Here is a 15,532-nt window from a genome sequence, read left to right as displayed (position 1 = left end):
TCGTTGAGCTTTTGTGATGGCCTTTGTGTCATCATCAGTGGCATCGTGCAATAACTTTAGCTTGGCTCAAACTCTTCAATGCTCCATGGTGCTCTTGTTTCATCATAGGTGTATACAGTCATGTACTACCATTTCCTTTTCACAGGTACAAGGCCAGCTAGGTGGCAGTAAGATAGAAAGTGATGAGTTGAACAAGACAGTGGCTGGTCTTCAGGAACAAATTAAGCAACAGGTACACTGCTCATGTAACAATTTCTTCAATACAATAATAGTAGGGATGCAAAAGAATAGCAAAACTGATATTCGAATATTCAGTAATTCTTTCGATCGAATATTCGATTACCAAAATACATACCGGTATATTTTAGAAGTTATAGTAAACTGTTATTTGCTAAAGTAATATCCGAGGTATTTACATTTACCGAAAGTGATTGAATTCTGGTGGTGTTAGTAGTTTATACTCTGGGTCCTGGCGTGAGCACATTGAAGGGTCCCAGAATGACAGTCCAACCCCTGCACACCCGTCCTGGGCAGACTCTCTGGCGGTTAACCAGTATTAGGTGCCTTCACCTTTGCAAGGAACTGACAACTTCTGTACATGCCAGGGGCAGTGATACGATGGTCATAGAAAGGATTTCCTAACCAATCACAACAGAAGTGACTGATTGAATTTTTTTATGTCACTTATCTAATAGCCAAATATAATAAAATTAGAAGGGACTTTTTTTATAGTGCCCAATGATATGTCCCTAAATGACATATGACGTGCGTTTAGTATATTGTCATCACATTTCACACCTCTAGCATTATGGGCCTATTGTTGTAAAAATAAGACAAAAGAAATGTATACATAACAACAGAGTTGTGGACAAAATTATTATTATTCTATTTATTCACCAAAAAAATTGAATATTCAAATACCAATTTTGACATTCGAATACCAAACGTTTGATCGAATATACGTTTGCATCCCTAAATAATAGTATGCATACTGTAACAAGGCAGGCAGAAATTTATGTTGAATTCTAGATTAAACAGGATTAAGTTAACAGGCTATACTTAAAAAAAGTTAACCAACACACAGTTAAAAACAAGTGTTTATACTTTACAGGTCACAATAAATGATGAACAAAAGGACGAAATTAGAAAACTTCATAATAAGCTTGAAGAAGGTGCACGGCAGCTGAAAGACAGGTGAGCCAGCATGGTATTTCTTCATCAGCTCGAAGAATAACAGCAAACATCCTAACATCAAACATGTTGTCTAGACGGTTTTCAAATAAAACATTTTTATTCTTTTAGTTTTCAAGAAAAGGCTTTTCTCATCTAAAGTATCCTATATGTTTCAGAGATGAGAGTATCAAGGATGTTCAAGGTCAGCTGTCTGGGCTGAAGACAGAGATACAACAGCTAGGGAATGAGAGATCGGAACTAATTGCCAAGGTAGTTACCATTTTTATATTTACATATTCCTAGTCCTTTGTGTGGATAGAACTTGACGTTCATAGTGCATAACGTGCAAGGAGTTATGATGTCATTGTTTACTGCAATATTGCGCTTTGATTGGATAAGAGCGACATCATTTAACCAATGATATTAATACAACGTTACAAAAATCAGCTACCGGTATTTTTTTTAATCAAACGTTTGTTGTTGGTTACACTTCTTAAGAACAAATACTCAATTGCAGAAGATAATGCTAATTTTTAATAGCAATGAATATTTTTTGTAATTGTAAATATAAGTATTGATGAACGCAGTAGGACAAGCAAGCAAATGACCAAGAAGTGCCAGCATGCTTCATGGATTTTACTCGCATGCCCTACTGCTTTCATACAGCATAAAGGCAAGAAAAAATGTGATCAATCCTTAAATAAAGACTTCGTCATGCATGTGCCTCTTGATCCATGGTTGGTCCGAGATAAGTACAAATAACTGTAAAAAAAGTTTTTAATGATACATACATTAATACATGTCTGAAATGTAATTATGTAGACTTAGATTTGTTTGCAAATTGATTCTATATGAGCAAGAGATCTCTTTAATTTGTAGATTGAGGCTGGTGAGGGTGTTGAAACAGCAATCAACCAAATGAAGGAAGAAAAGGTTTGTGAATATATTATTTTAATGTTGCAATAGAAACTACAGGCCTTATTCTTAATGTTTGTATACTTTGTTTTTTATTTAAAAATCATTCCTTAGTGTCTTTGTTTAAAGATAAGAACAAAAAATTTACTAGATGTTTACAAATCAAATATGATTAATCTATTTTTTTTCAATATTGATGGACTGCAAAAATGTCTTCCTCAGTTAGCATTATAAGTATAACATGCCTTACAGAAAGGCCTAGTGGAGAAAATCGCCCAGCTAGAGTCTCACCTGGCTTCCCAGTCTACTGAGGGCCGGCAACAGAGTGAGGCCCTTCATGGTCAGATACTGGGCCTCAAGGGGGAGCTGGACTCTGCCCAGTCACAGGTGGAGAAACTAAAGGGGGAAAAGAAGGGCTTGGAACAGAATTTGAAGACTGCTGGGGAGAAAATATCAGGGCTGGAGGTTGCACTATCTGAAAAGGTATACGTAAATGTGTTATATTTCGCTTGTCTGATTTTCAAGGTATTGTCATAATTGCTTATGTGTCATTCTTGGGCTGTGTTGGGGCCCTAACTTTAAAATCCTTGATTTTAAAATAAACATTAGAACACATGTGACAATGTGTTTAAATTTAAAAATGTTCATATACATGTAAAAAGTAATGTTATAAATTGGAAATATATGATTTCATCTGTCTTCAACAGACAGAGCAGTTGTCAGCTATGGAGGCTGCCCGGACCAGTCAGTGTGCGGAACTGGAGGGCCAGGTTGCCATGGTAGCTGCCAATCTCGAGGAGAAATTGACAGAGGTCAACAGGTTACAGCAACAAGGAGTGCAGGTTAGATAGGTCTCTTTAGTTGGTGCACATGTGTTCATAAAAAAGCCATAAGCTGTGTCGCCTATGAGTCCTTTGAAAATGATGTTAAATAGACCGAAATTGTTACTTAAGATATGAGGATCGAAACTGTTGCTTTAGTTGTAGACTTGAGAATGTTTCGAAGAAGAACAAAAAACCTTGCAAGTATTAGTCAATTCTATCTGACTTCTAAGATTCTTAATGTAAGCATCTATTTTAATGCCATCTGGACAACACTTTTTTTCTCCCTTTTTTGTATGCTCAAGAGTTAAAATTCCATTTAAAATTATATGCTACCAAATAAAAAAAAATTCATTACTTTACTTTCTTCAGATAAACGAGGATATTGAAAAAAAAAGCCAGGAGATTGCCAGTTTGGAAGATCAGTTGAAAACTGCAGAGAGCAAGGGGAAAGAACTCTCTAAGAGATTTAACTCTCTTGACAGGCAACACAATCAGCTGGTGGGTTGTAAACAGCGTTTTGATAGAATAAAACTGTGACTGGCCCAATTTGTAGGTAGTTTACACAAGACCATGCAGACCACATAAAGAGTTGAAGGTTGTTAGTATGACATTCCTATAACCATTACAGAAAATTGTGTCTTCATGTTTTTTCACAATTTTAATCACAGTTTCAGTGGTTTTTGTATATTAAGTTATACAACTGGACACCATCATTATTTAAAGACATTTCACACACTTTTGTTTGATAAACTGACTAAGAAGTTGGGATTAAATATTTAACTTTTTTCCACAGAAATCAGAGCATGATACCCTCAAGGGAGACCACTCCAGTGTGCAGGAGGAGTTATCTACCTGTCAGAAACTAGCAGAAGAGAGACGGCAGGAGCTGCTCCAGACACAGCTCAACCTTGGCCAGGTAAGAAACTAGTCTAAATGGGGATTAAACAAGTCTAGTTTGGTATTAATCATCATTAAAATACCGGTAGTGCACCAGTCTAGTTTGTATTTATCATCATTAAAATACCGGTAGTGTACCAGTCTAGTTTGTATTTATCCTCATTAAAATACCGGTAGTACACCAGTCTAATTTGTATTTATCATCATTAAAATACCGGTAGTGCACCAGTCTAGTTTGTATTTAACATCATTAAAATACCGGTAGTGTACCAGTCTAGTTTGTATTTATCATCATTAAAATACCGGTAGTGTACCAGTCTAGTTTGTACTTATCATCATTAAAATACCGGTAGTGTACCAGTCTAGTGTGTATTTATCATCATTAAAATACCGGTAGTGTACCAGTCTAGTGTGTATTTATCATCATTAAAATACCGGTAGTGTACCAATCTAGTGTGTATTTATCATCATTAAAATACCGGTAGTGTACCAGTCTAGTTTGTATTTATCATCATCAAAATACCGGTAGTGTACCAGTCTAGTTTGTATTTATCATCATTAAAATACGGGTAGTATACCAGTCTAGTTTGTATTTATCATCATTAAAATACCGGTAGTGTACCAGTCTAGTGTGTGTTTATCATCATTAATTAGTGTACTAGTACTAGTGTACTATACTTGTGTGCTATTTATCGTCACAAAAACAGTATAGATTCTTCTAGCAATATTGGAGTTTTTGATCTAAAATAAATGTATTTAATTCTTTGCTAAAACATGTGTTAATTCAAATAGGTATTCATGTGTAGAAGTTTCCTCTTTTTTTATTTCTAGTTAAAAGAAGAGAAAGAAAAAGAAGTCAATGGGCTCTTAGAAAAGATTACAAAAATGAAGACAAAACAAGAGAAGCTTAAAGAGGATCTTGACCAGACAGTTAGTGTTTTGATATGTGTATCTTTTCCTTGTAAAGGGACGAATATGATATATTAAACATTGTAAATTCCCAGTTCAAAATGTAACAAAGTAAGGTATAAATATCATTTAAAGTATAAATATGCCAGGAAGCATGCACATATTTATTTAAGACAGTTATTACAATACTTAATATATTGAAATATTATATAGGTATAGTTGTTATATTTTACAAGTTGATACACCAATACTTTAATTTCAGAGGAAGAATGTTGAATCTAGCAGACAGTCAGTGTTGGAGACGAGCAGTCAGCTGACTACTGCCCAGCAGGCGTTGAAGGATAGCCAGGCTGAGGTCACACAACTGACCACCAACAAGGACAAGGTTAGGGGTGTGGGGGTTTCAATGTTCAACTATTGTTTAAGTACATGTATATTGAATGGAAAGAAGCAAACGTCGTACAGCAGGCCTTATATGCAACATGGATAGGATCAATTTCAGTAACTTTGAAACTGAGCTAGATGTGTTGCCCTTGAAAAACATGTGCATGTCTTGATATTTAAGCTATGTGTGGATAGTGTATTATTCACCTGCCCATTATAGTAACTAGTTGTACTAATCAAGATGAGTTATCATGTAATAGACTGTTATAATATGTTCAAGTCAATGTCTATTTCAGGCTGTTAGTGAACTTAAAGGGAGGATATCAGAGATGGAAACCAAGCTTCAGAATACCGAAGTGGAGGCTGAGAAAGTCCAACAAGCACTCAGACAACAGGTACAATATTCATTTCAATGGTTTCTTTATTTCATTATAAGTGAATATCAAATTAAAATTAAAAAAGAAAAGGTTTTTTTTCTTCATCTTACCTTTTCAACATATTTGTTAGCTTTTTTGCTCAAATGATTAAATAAATGCATTGATGGGAAATTCAAATCACATTATAATCACCATTGCCATGTCATGATTTCACAGATTTGTGATGGGAAAGTAATGCATTTTTGGAATCAAACAAGCCTTCATTGAACACTTGGCAAAGCTGTTTGTATTGTATTATTTCATGATGTATGTTGTTAAAATACATGTTTGGTCAGTTTGTTTGTTCATAGAAATTAATATTATATTCAATGGTATAATGCTTGCATTTTTTTCTGTTAATCTTTTAATGATTACTTGATTTAAAAATGTTTATAAACATCAATCAAAAAGGATAAAAAAAGGTTGTTTTTTTACACCTTATCTTTCTCAACATTATACTTCCAACTTTTAGTTAGCAGCAGTGGAGAGTGAAAAATCCAAACTACTGAGTCAGAAATCTGACTTGGAACAGAGGGTTTCCTCCCTTGAATCTGACATCTCTGAGAAGGAGACTGAAATGCAGGAGAAATGTGACACACTTACAAAAGATAAGGTACATGTAGATTGGTTATGTCAGTCACTGAGGTAGATCTGTATTGGCCCAGTCCAGTACATTGTATTCTATACTGTGGCTAAAACTGTTTCATAGCATTATCTAGAAGAGATTAACAGTCTTGCTTGGGGATGCATGCCACTTCACCCCACCCAGGGCAGACTTACACATGTATGTATATTGGTCTAGCTGCCTTTCTTGCAGTAATACATACATGTAGTTATTGCTGTAAATTCAGTTTAAGAGATATATTGGGTACGCTCATTTCATTATATTCGTAGAATAACATGCCTTACAAGCATGTATGTATACATGGCAGCCATTGTTTCATTGACTCTCTGAATACAGATGTATAACATTGCATGGGTAAAGCATCAATTTGTACAAAAGCAAATATGAAGTTCCTATATATTTAAATCACTAACAAGTTTTTCATGCCAATAAGGGATTTCTTACATTATTTTCTGTTTATATTGCAATGCTGAATGGAAAATAATTCTGTTAGTTTCTACTTAAGATATTTTTTTTATGAATTGAGTTTTGATTATTTTTCATATTTTGTAGGAAACTCTGTCGGAGAGACTCGCAGCCATGGAGGCACGAGCCCAGGACACAGAGAAGGAAAATAGTTCCACACAGAAGCAGTTCAACACACAGATTCTTGCATTGCAGGTACGATACACCAGGAGTTATTTTCATAAAACATCTAAACCTGTTTCTTATTGAAGGCTTTTGTAAATATATCATCCATGTACACTGCATAAGCATTTTGTTTTATAAATAACAAAAATGCAAAATTTGTACAAAATATGTTTGACATTGAAATTTAAAAAAAAATACCCTCAATATACCTGTTACATGTTTTAAGATACTGGGATACAGCCCTGCATGAAACTTACGTTAAAAATTATTTATGAACATTTGTCTTTAGATCTATTTTTGTAAATAAAATGAATTGAAGAATATCCCCAAGACATTTACTAGTAGTTGATTGTTGCTGACAGGCTGAGATTGAGGACAAAAATAAGGCAGTAGACAGTCTACAGGGTGAGGTGGCCCAGCTACAGGGGGTGCTCAAAACATCACAAGATCAGTGTGCCACTGTAAAATCACAGGTATCAGACATCATACTTTTAGTTAATAAAAGTCTAATTCTGTAATGTGTGGTAGTGAATAATCAGGTTTTTCATGGCAAAAAGATGGACTTACTGTACCATGGCGAGATTTTAACTTACATGTTATCCATGTTTAATCATAATGGTAATCATAATGGTGTAAAGTAAAGTAATAGATTCACATACATAATCATGTACATAATTACTTTGAATTTGATGTACATCAGCTATCAGATGAGCAGGGTCAGGTGGAGAGTTTGAAGGGTCAGTTGAAGGTCCGGACAGAGGAACTGGAAACTCAGGCTACACAACTACAGGTAACTCCTGTCTATCCTTGCTTAATTCTCATATACATGCTAGCATGACTTGGCAGTGGGCTATGTTTTCTTTTCGCAATATATTTATTGACATGCTGTGTTCATGTGTGAGATGTTTTGCTTGGATTGGAAAATACATGGAGCTTATACACTGATGTGAATAACAGAGCTTATAGGGGTCTCACAACAATAACACATTTGTAAAACATTTTATTCAAATTCCACAATATATACAGTGTCAAGTGCTTTCATAAATGATACTTGCACACATATAATTAGAAGGTCACATATAGCAAATAAAGAGAAATAATAAGTAGTAAAGTAAAAGATAAAGAGAATGCACAAAGTAATGTAAAAGATAAAGAGAATGCACAAAGTAATGTAAAAGTGATGGACCATTGCAGACAGTGCAAGGTGAGCTGACAACTGTGAAGTCGAGTCTCGCTGGCCTGGAGAAGGATCTAGCTGGGAGGATGGAGGAGCTAGCTGCCAGCAGGTCTGGCCTACAGTCGACAGAGCATGGTCTACAGGAAATGGAGTCCAAACTGGCTAGTACTGTGGGCGAACTGACCATTGCCACCAACCAGGTGCAGGAACTCAGAAGTGAGGTGGCTGGGCTCAAGGAGAGGGGGGATAAACTGAAGGGGGAGAAAGAGGCCATTGCTGAAAAGCTTGGTAACACAGCTGATGAACTGGATATAGCTAATGGTGAAAATAAGGTTTTGACAGAAAAGTTCAATGACACAAATGCAGAACTTGAAACTTGTAGGTCAGCTCTTCAGGAAAAGAATACACAACATGACAAATTGCAAGAGGAGTTTAATTCATTACAGACAAAGTGTAAAACTTGTGAAGAGAAATTAAAAGAACTGGAAACAAAGCTAAATGAAAGGGAATATCAGTTGGAAGACAGAGGTGCTAACTTGAATGACCTTACAAAGAAAAATAGTGAACTCACAAACAAACTTGAAAATACTCTAGAGGAAATAGACTTGTGTAAAAGTGAAATGAAAACTCTTGGTGAAGATCTTAAAGCCAGTGTAGAAAAAACAAATGATCTTGAAAAACAGCTAGCTGAAACCAAAGAAGATTTAAGCAGTCAACTCGCATCTAAAGATGAACAAGTGAAAGTGCTGCAGACTCAACACAGCAAACTGGCTGATGAGCTGAATGAAGCCACCGAGCGGGAGAGACAGCTGAATAACTCATTTGACGAGATTAGTGAAGTGAGTCACTCAGTGAGCTTAGCCTTGTTTATTATAATCTTTATAGATTGTTTTTGATTGCTTAAGCTTCTTTCTACTGATTCAAAGATATCATAACCATTAACCAGCATTTCTATTGCTTTTGAGATTTAGACTGAGTAGCTTATGTTGAGGAACTGCTTAGCTAAAATTTGCTTGAAGACTTCATAGCTTTTTTTCGACTACGGTACTTTTCACTTTTTAAATATACTATAGTACATGCATTTATATTATATTTGCAACTTTGATTACATAACTGATTCAATGTGCTCAACTATAACATTTCTTACAGCTAAGCATATATGGTATTGGTATACCATATTGGACTGACTAACGTTTGCTTGTGTCTTGTCTTCCTATTCAGGTACGTACAGCCATGAACGCCCAGATGGTCCAGCTGGACCAGGAACTGCAAGAGGCCAGGGCAGCTAGGGACCAACTCATAAAGTATAAGGTAGGAGGAGTTCAGTGGCTCAAACAAGAAAGTTTTGCATTGTTAATAAGATAGGAGTACTTTATACGTTTCAAAGTAATTAAAAGTTCTAAAAACCTTCAGCTGGTTGTTTTATTAACAACTGGCAATTAGTCAGTTAAGAAGTGAATGTCATATATTTCAGAAATTTAAAGACTGGTAATTTTTTATATTTATGCACAAGTCTTACAAACTTTTGTTCTGTGTATCCAGGAGGAGACAGAGCCTGAGGTTGCCTCCCTGAAGACAGAGGTGGAACAACTCAAGTCCATACAGGAGTCTAATGAGGAGGAGCTTACACGTCTACGTACTTTCCTTGAGCAGGAAAAGACGGGAAGGAAACAGGTGCATGTCAACTTTGTTTTACATATAACAGTTACGGTAATGCCACTTTCAGATGCATTTATAGATATCAGGAGTCTGGAGAGAAGACAGTCGTGAACTTATAGATGTGTTTTTTGAGGGTTTTACTTAATATTTGATATGTGCAATATCATAAGTTACAGGGTTAGTTGATGACCCAATATGGGATATGCAGAGCAAAGGAAACCATATTGGTTGAGAGCGAAGCTTGGAAAGAAACCATATTGGTTGAGAGCGAAGCTTGGAAAGAAACCATTAACAGTCCTGGACCAATGGTTTTGTGTCATTCATGTTGGAGGTGTGATATACTTTAAAGCCAAGGCAAGCCAGAACAATATTAGTGATGTAATGTATTTTTATTTCCCTTGCAGGAGGTACATGAACTAGAGGAAGCAAGGGGTCTGCTGATTGGTCAGAAACTGGAGCTGAAGAACCAACTAGAGGGATTTGAAGACAAAGTGGCAAAGGCTGAAGCTGCTGTAGAGGCTGCCAAGAATGAGGGAGAACAGGCTGCTGACCACATGAAGCAGGAGAATAGCAGGCTTAAAGCACAGCTGGTGAGTAAATGTATTGACTTAGTGGATGGGAATACCAGGGGAGAGTTCAAGACAGTGTGGCAGAGGCTGAAGCTACCCTGTCAGGCTGCCAGGAGGCTGGTAAATACTTGTCTCAGAAAAAGAGTTTTAGAGTAATATTGTAAAGATGGATTACATGGTTGTTCCTAGGAATGAACCCATAATTAAGTACTGATGAAAATGAATCGTTTACAACCAAGTTCACCAGTATTTGATAGCATAATCTTGGATGTGATTTTCACCATTTGCTGTATTTTCTAAGAAATAATAACAAACTGTTTCATCAACAATGTATCTATAATAATTATCAGTTGAATTTTGATTGCCTACTACAGGATGAGAAGACCAAGGAGACATCAACCTTAGAGAGGAAACTGGAGGAGGAGAATGCGCGGACTGACTTACAGATGTCTGTCCTCAACGAGAACTTGGGGACAGTACGGGCCGACCTCGTTACTGCACAGACCCAGCTGGCAGAACTCACCAAGCTGAGTGACGATCTGAAGGGAGAGAAACTAGGTACCTATGTCATGGGTTTATGTTCTTTAAGGCAGTGATGTAATGCAGTATGAAGAGCAATATATTATTATAAGTTCAATCAATAGTTCAATGGTAGAGTATTGGAGATGGGAGTCGCTGGTTTAATCCCCTTCAGGGTCATACAAAATACGATTATACGAGGGGTTATCGCGAAGTTTGTGTAAATGTACTGTAATTTGTGTTCTGTTGTTAATAAATAAACGAAAAATAGACCACAATAATGTTTAATGAATTACAATACTCCACGTAGTCACTGCATAAGGCTACAAATGTCTCCCGGTACCAGTCTGTGTCAAGCTGTGAAACTTTTTGACGGGTTGCCAATGTCAAATCAGCAACGTCTTGGAAGTGTTGTCCACGGAGACAAGTCTTTATCTTGGGAAAGGTCCTGAAATCCATGGGTGCAAAGTCAGGGCTGTAGGGAGGGTATTCTAAAACTTCAAATCCCAGTAAGAATCCCATGCACAGTTGAAGGAGATATGTTGAATTCACTGGCAATCTGTCTCAGTGTTTTTTGTCTATCTTCCCGGATAATACCCCTCACTTTTTCTCGAACACTAGGAATCACGATTGAAGGCCTAACTTCTATCTTACTGTCTTCAATCGATTTTCTGCCGTTTTTAAATCTTTTGTGCCATTTGTAGACGAATGCCGGGCCAAACTCCATTAAAGTATCGCTCCTTTTCATCATTGAAATCGTTTCAGCTGGTGTCATTCCAACTCCGACACAATTTAATGACGCTCCGTAATTCAAAGTATCCAGTTGAAGTCATGACACAGGTTGGGTTTCCTTGAGTATTCAAACAAACAAGCTGCTATTTTCAAACCGGATGTAGTAATTAACGATGAATTTTACGGAAATGAGGTCATGACATTGACATTGAACGTGCAAGATTTGCGCAGATTTTTGACGATAAGAACCAGTGTACAAATTGCATTACTTAAGGTGAATGAATGATAACAAGTACACACATTTTGGCGTGCGCCGACTAGGACCTGATGCAGTGCCAAGAATACCGTTATTTGTTGTTATTGTTACCCAATTATGATTTCGCCTCATTTTTATCTCTAAATAGATTGATCTTGTGGATAATACAGTTTAAGTTGTATTGGAATAAAAAAATAAAAAAAATTACACAAATTTCGCGATCTCCCCTCATAGAAATAGTACCAGTGGCTCTTGTCTGGCGCTTCATCTCAAACTATCTTCACTTCACCAAATGACCCCATTGGATGTGAGAAAAGTACTTTCAAGGGGCTGTTCTAGATCACATGTAACATAGATGTACTCTGCATAAGGTAGATAAGCTTGGCCATTAACATGTTCTTTTGTTGCCCATATACCGGTAGTTGTGAGGACTAATCACAATCTGTTAAGGGACTTACATTGTTTTCATTATTACAGAGCTTGAAGCCAAGTTAGAAAACAACAATGATGAGAGAAGAATGTTGCTAGAAAGGTAAAAACAATGTCACATATCATAATTTTTAATATAAAGAATAATAATTGAATTTAAAGCATACTTTCTTAGAAATAATCCCCTTCAAATTTTGCTTGTTACAAGACTGGATGTAAGGAGACAGTTTAACAGTTTTGGGTGTATGAGTAGGTTTGAATTGAAAATTGAATATGAACAATGTTCAAGGCCAAGATCACTTTCGTTGCTCAGTAAATGTGATGGCCTGAATATACACTGCAACTAGTCTACAAATGTGATAATTAGCTGAACAGAAGAAATTTTCCACAAAATGTTTACTTTTATAGCATTTATTGAACACAGTGTATGACTATGTATGACTTATGTTTTCTCTAAACCAATCTGATCTGATTGCAGATATAACATGTATACAATATTTGCTGGTATTGCAGGTGTGTTAAGAGTGAGGGGGAGCTAGAGAAGCTACAACAGAAGAACCAGGAGTTGAAGAGGAAGACTGAGGACCTGAACACAGCCCTACATGACATGGGCAGGGAAAACCAGAACCTACAGGTAACGTCAGTGTGCTGTGTAGTTTCTTAGTACACAGTACGGTGATACACATTAAGGCCCTTAACAACACTTCACTTAATCTTGTGCAGCAAAAACTGGATTTGTAGGTCCCTTAACTAGGGTTTGGTGACCTTTTTAACTCAAAATTATGTTTGAATAGACCATTTTGACCTCAACACTGCACTGGGAAGGTAAACCCAGAACCTACAGGTGAAATCAAAATGATGTTAAGCATGTACACAGTAGTCTATACCTGCAGTTAACAGGAAACCAATACACATGTGGCACAGTCTGTGCATTCTATGGACATCAACACCTAGCTACATGTGCTGGGAAAACCAGACCTTGCAGATAAACTAAGTAGGGCATCTGTGACACTTTAAACAAGTCATGTTGAAATAGTACATTCTCACCTCAACACCTAACTAACTCACATTGGCTAAGAAAAATCAAAACTGTTATGCACAATTCTGTTCCCTTATAACTTCTTGAGTATTGTTCACTTACAGATCACAACCACAAAGACCCAGTCCAGGAAGTGGGCAGATGACGGTGAAGCGAAGGAATGTAGCTCCTGCTCCAAGAAATTCTCCGTTACAGTCCGCAGGGTAGGTTATCTCTACCCGCTATTTTCCTGTATATACCTGCCAGGCGTATCTTGGGCTAAAGTTCCATTTCCTGTACAATACAGTTTATTTTAAACCTTGCACGTTGTGTATACAACTTAAGTCTCACCTTGCAGTTGTAGCACATATACATGGTCCTGGTATTGTTTAAAATGATAAAAGTTATTCATGCTTGTGCACACTCAAATGTATACCTGTAGTCATAATTTTTTGCATCATGTACATTACTGCTTTTTTGAAAACCCACTTCTTGGAATAAAAACTGTATTCAAACCCACCCATCCTTCAAACCCTTCCCACAATTCCTGGTTCCCCCTCCATTGCAGCACCACTGCCGTCATTGTGGCAACATATTCTGCCATGAATGTTCCTCACGAGAAGCGAAGATCGCTATGGCAAAGAAACCAGTCAGAGTTTGTGACGCCTGCTATCTGGAGATTGCTGAGTGACGATTCCTGCCCTGGGGGGAATACACATCCCCAGGGAATTGATGAACTCTTCCTAGAAACATGTTTTACTGGAGGGGTTGATTATCATCAGTAGGGTTATGTTTACAGTACGCGTATACCAACATTTACCAATAACTGCCGCAAGACATTTAACAGACTATTTGTGAGATGATGATTGGATTGAAAGGCTAGCAGTTTCAGAATGCTTCTTTATAAATGTGGTATTATGGGACCAGAGTGCACTTAAGGTTGTGATATTGCAAATAAATGTTGATATTGTTTACTGACAAAGACCATAATACATGTGCTGCTGAACTACATTTTATTACATTTTCCTGAACCATTTTATGACACAAGTCTGAACCCACCAATATCCTAAGTATGTGCTGAATACTGTATGCTTGTACCTCATATATACGTGTACTTGTATTTTACTATTAGTTTACAATCATGCCATATCGTTTCCTTCATAATTGTAATCTTGTATATATGCTTGGAGATATGGATGCCATATAGGTGTATGGTGAAGTGTTATTTTAGGTATGAAATGTACAAAAAGCCAAATTTTAACAAATTAAAGATTTTAACATTTAATGTTAAGGTATACTAGTGTGATAAAGTGATAGGTTGTTATATATATAGTTATATTGGTGTTGAGTCAAAAAGAAAGCTTAATATGCCATATTTGCATTATATCATATTTTTAATGGAAAAAAATAAAACTTATAAACATGCTATCTTTTTTATGATTTTAAATGATCATCAGCTGTTAAAAAGTTTGCTTAAACCAGTCCCACTGTTGTGGCCCTTCATTCTAACAAAAAGGTACGATGTGCTTGCTTTGTTGTAGAGTCAGAACATGGGCATATATACTCAGTATTTTAAGAAGTCTGATGTACAATTATGTAAATTTTGGATGCCTTTTGACTAAATATTTTTTTGGGTATCCTTTGAAATGTTTTTTTTGTGTAGATAGATTCCTTTTCCTTCGCCCATTATTGAGCCTGCAGTTACTTTATCTACAGCCATTTATGCTATATATTCGTAATCTTATAGTAGGCAATACCCTTTCATATAATACCAACATTATACAGGGTCATAAGACAGTAAATGTTAACATTATCGTCAATGGCGCGATCTAAAAAGGACACACATATTTGTGCATCGGATACTTTGAATGTAATATAATTTTGACATTAAAATTGTGACAAGCTAACTTTATTTAATTCAATGGCAAGGTCATGTTCCCATGCATTTTAACAAATGGATGATTTACAGTGACCAAGTTAAAACTAAGAAAGCAAGAAGGTATGAATGTCCTAACATGTACATGTACGTACTACACAGTTGAAAATGCGCAGACCTACGACACTGATAGCGCAGGCTTTGTACAGTCTTGATAGAGGACCATGAGTCAATTGCTTCACCACAAATACCCGAGGCATCAGCCTCAGTGTAGTTTTAGACGAAAGGTTTTTGAAGTTGTATACCTATATCAGATGAAGTCGAACAGACTAAAGAAAATGACCAGTTTGGCCTCTCAACATCAAGTTAACTGATAGAGGTCGTCTACGAAACAATATAGTGCACGTGTAGTGAAACCAATTATGTAACCTCGACACATTGTGGTTGCACACTTTCAATTTTGATTATATTGTAAGTGAGTGTTCAGGGCTCATTATTCAGATAAAACATATAGCGCTCCTAAT

The 15,532-nt window shown here is 36.5% G+C and overlaps 1 protein-coding gene across 4 annotated transcripts in view; it reads left to right on the top strand.

Moving 5' to 3' along the window:
- LOC128217574 (early endosome antigen 1-like) overlaps positions 1 to 15,532 on the top strand; it is a 30,795-nt gene that overhangs the window by 13,337 nt on the left and 1,926 nt on the right. For 2 of the 4 annotated variants that reach the window (XM_052924796.1, XM_052924794.1), the window contains 23 exons: positions 146 to 232; positions 1,112 to 1,194; positions 1,350 to 1,443; positions 2,053 to 2,106; positions 2,341 to 2,571; positions 2,796 to 2,930; positions 3,282 to 3,410; positions 3,706 to 3,828; positions 4,641 to 4,739; positions 4,981 to 5,103; positions 5,399 to 5,497; positions 5,991 to 6,131; positions 6,696 to 6,803; positions 7,136 to 7,246; positions 7,474 to 7,563; positions 7,968 to 8,789; positions 9,172 to 9,261; positions 9,493 to 9,624; positions 10,014 to 10,199; positions 10,553 to 10,736; positions 12,163 to 12,217; positions 12,628 to 12,748; positions 13,258 to 13,356. In XM_052924796.1, the coding sequence (XP_052780756.1) occupies positions 146 to 232; positions 1,112 to 1,194; positions 1,350 to 1,443; positions 2,053 to 2,106; positions 2,341 to 2,571; positions 2,796 to 2,930; positions 3,282 to 3,410; positions 3,706 to 3,828; positions 4,641 to 4,739; positions 4,981 to 5,103; positions 5,399 to 5,497; positions 5,991 to 6,131; positions 6,696 to 6,803; positions 7,136 to 7,246; positions 7,474 to 7,563; positions 7,968 to 8,789; positions 9,172 to 9,261; positions 9,493 to 9,624; positions 10,014 to 10,199; positions 10,553 to 10,736; positions 12,163 to 12,217; positions 12,628 to 12,748; positions 13,258 to 13,356 (3,396 nt within the window). Of the gene's footprint in view, positions 1 to 145; positions 233 to 1,111; positions 1,195 to 1,349; positions 1,444 to 2,052; positions 2,107 to 2,340; positions 2,572 to 2,795; positions 2,931 to 3,281; positions 3,411 to 3,705; positions 3,829 to 4,640; positions 4,740 to 4,980; positions 5,104 to 5,398; positions 5,498 to 5,990; positions 6,132 to 6,695; positions 6,804 to 7,135; positions 7,247 to 7,473; positions 7,564 to 7,967; positions 8,790 to 9,171; positions 9,262 to 9,492; positions 9,625 to 10,013; positions 10,200 to 10,552; positions 10,737 to 12,162; positions 12,218 to 12,627; positions 12,749 to 13,257; positions 13,357 to 13,700; positions 14,559 to 15,532 lie in introns of those variants that run through there. The other 2 variants (XM_052924795.1, XM_052924797.1) reach the window with 2 other exon arrangements.

The sequence above is a fragment of the Mya arenaria genome, chromosome 14, assembly GCF_026914265.1.
Source record: "Mya arenaria isolate MELC-2E11 chromosome 14, ASM2691426v1".
Classification (NCBI taxonomy): domain Eukaryota; kingdom Metazoa; phylum Mollusca; class Bivalvia; order Myida; family Myidae; genus Mya; species Mya arenaria.
The sequence above is the reverse complement of the archived record's forward strand: the minus strand, read 5'-3'. Positions and strand labels throughout refer to the sequence as shown.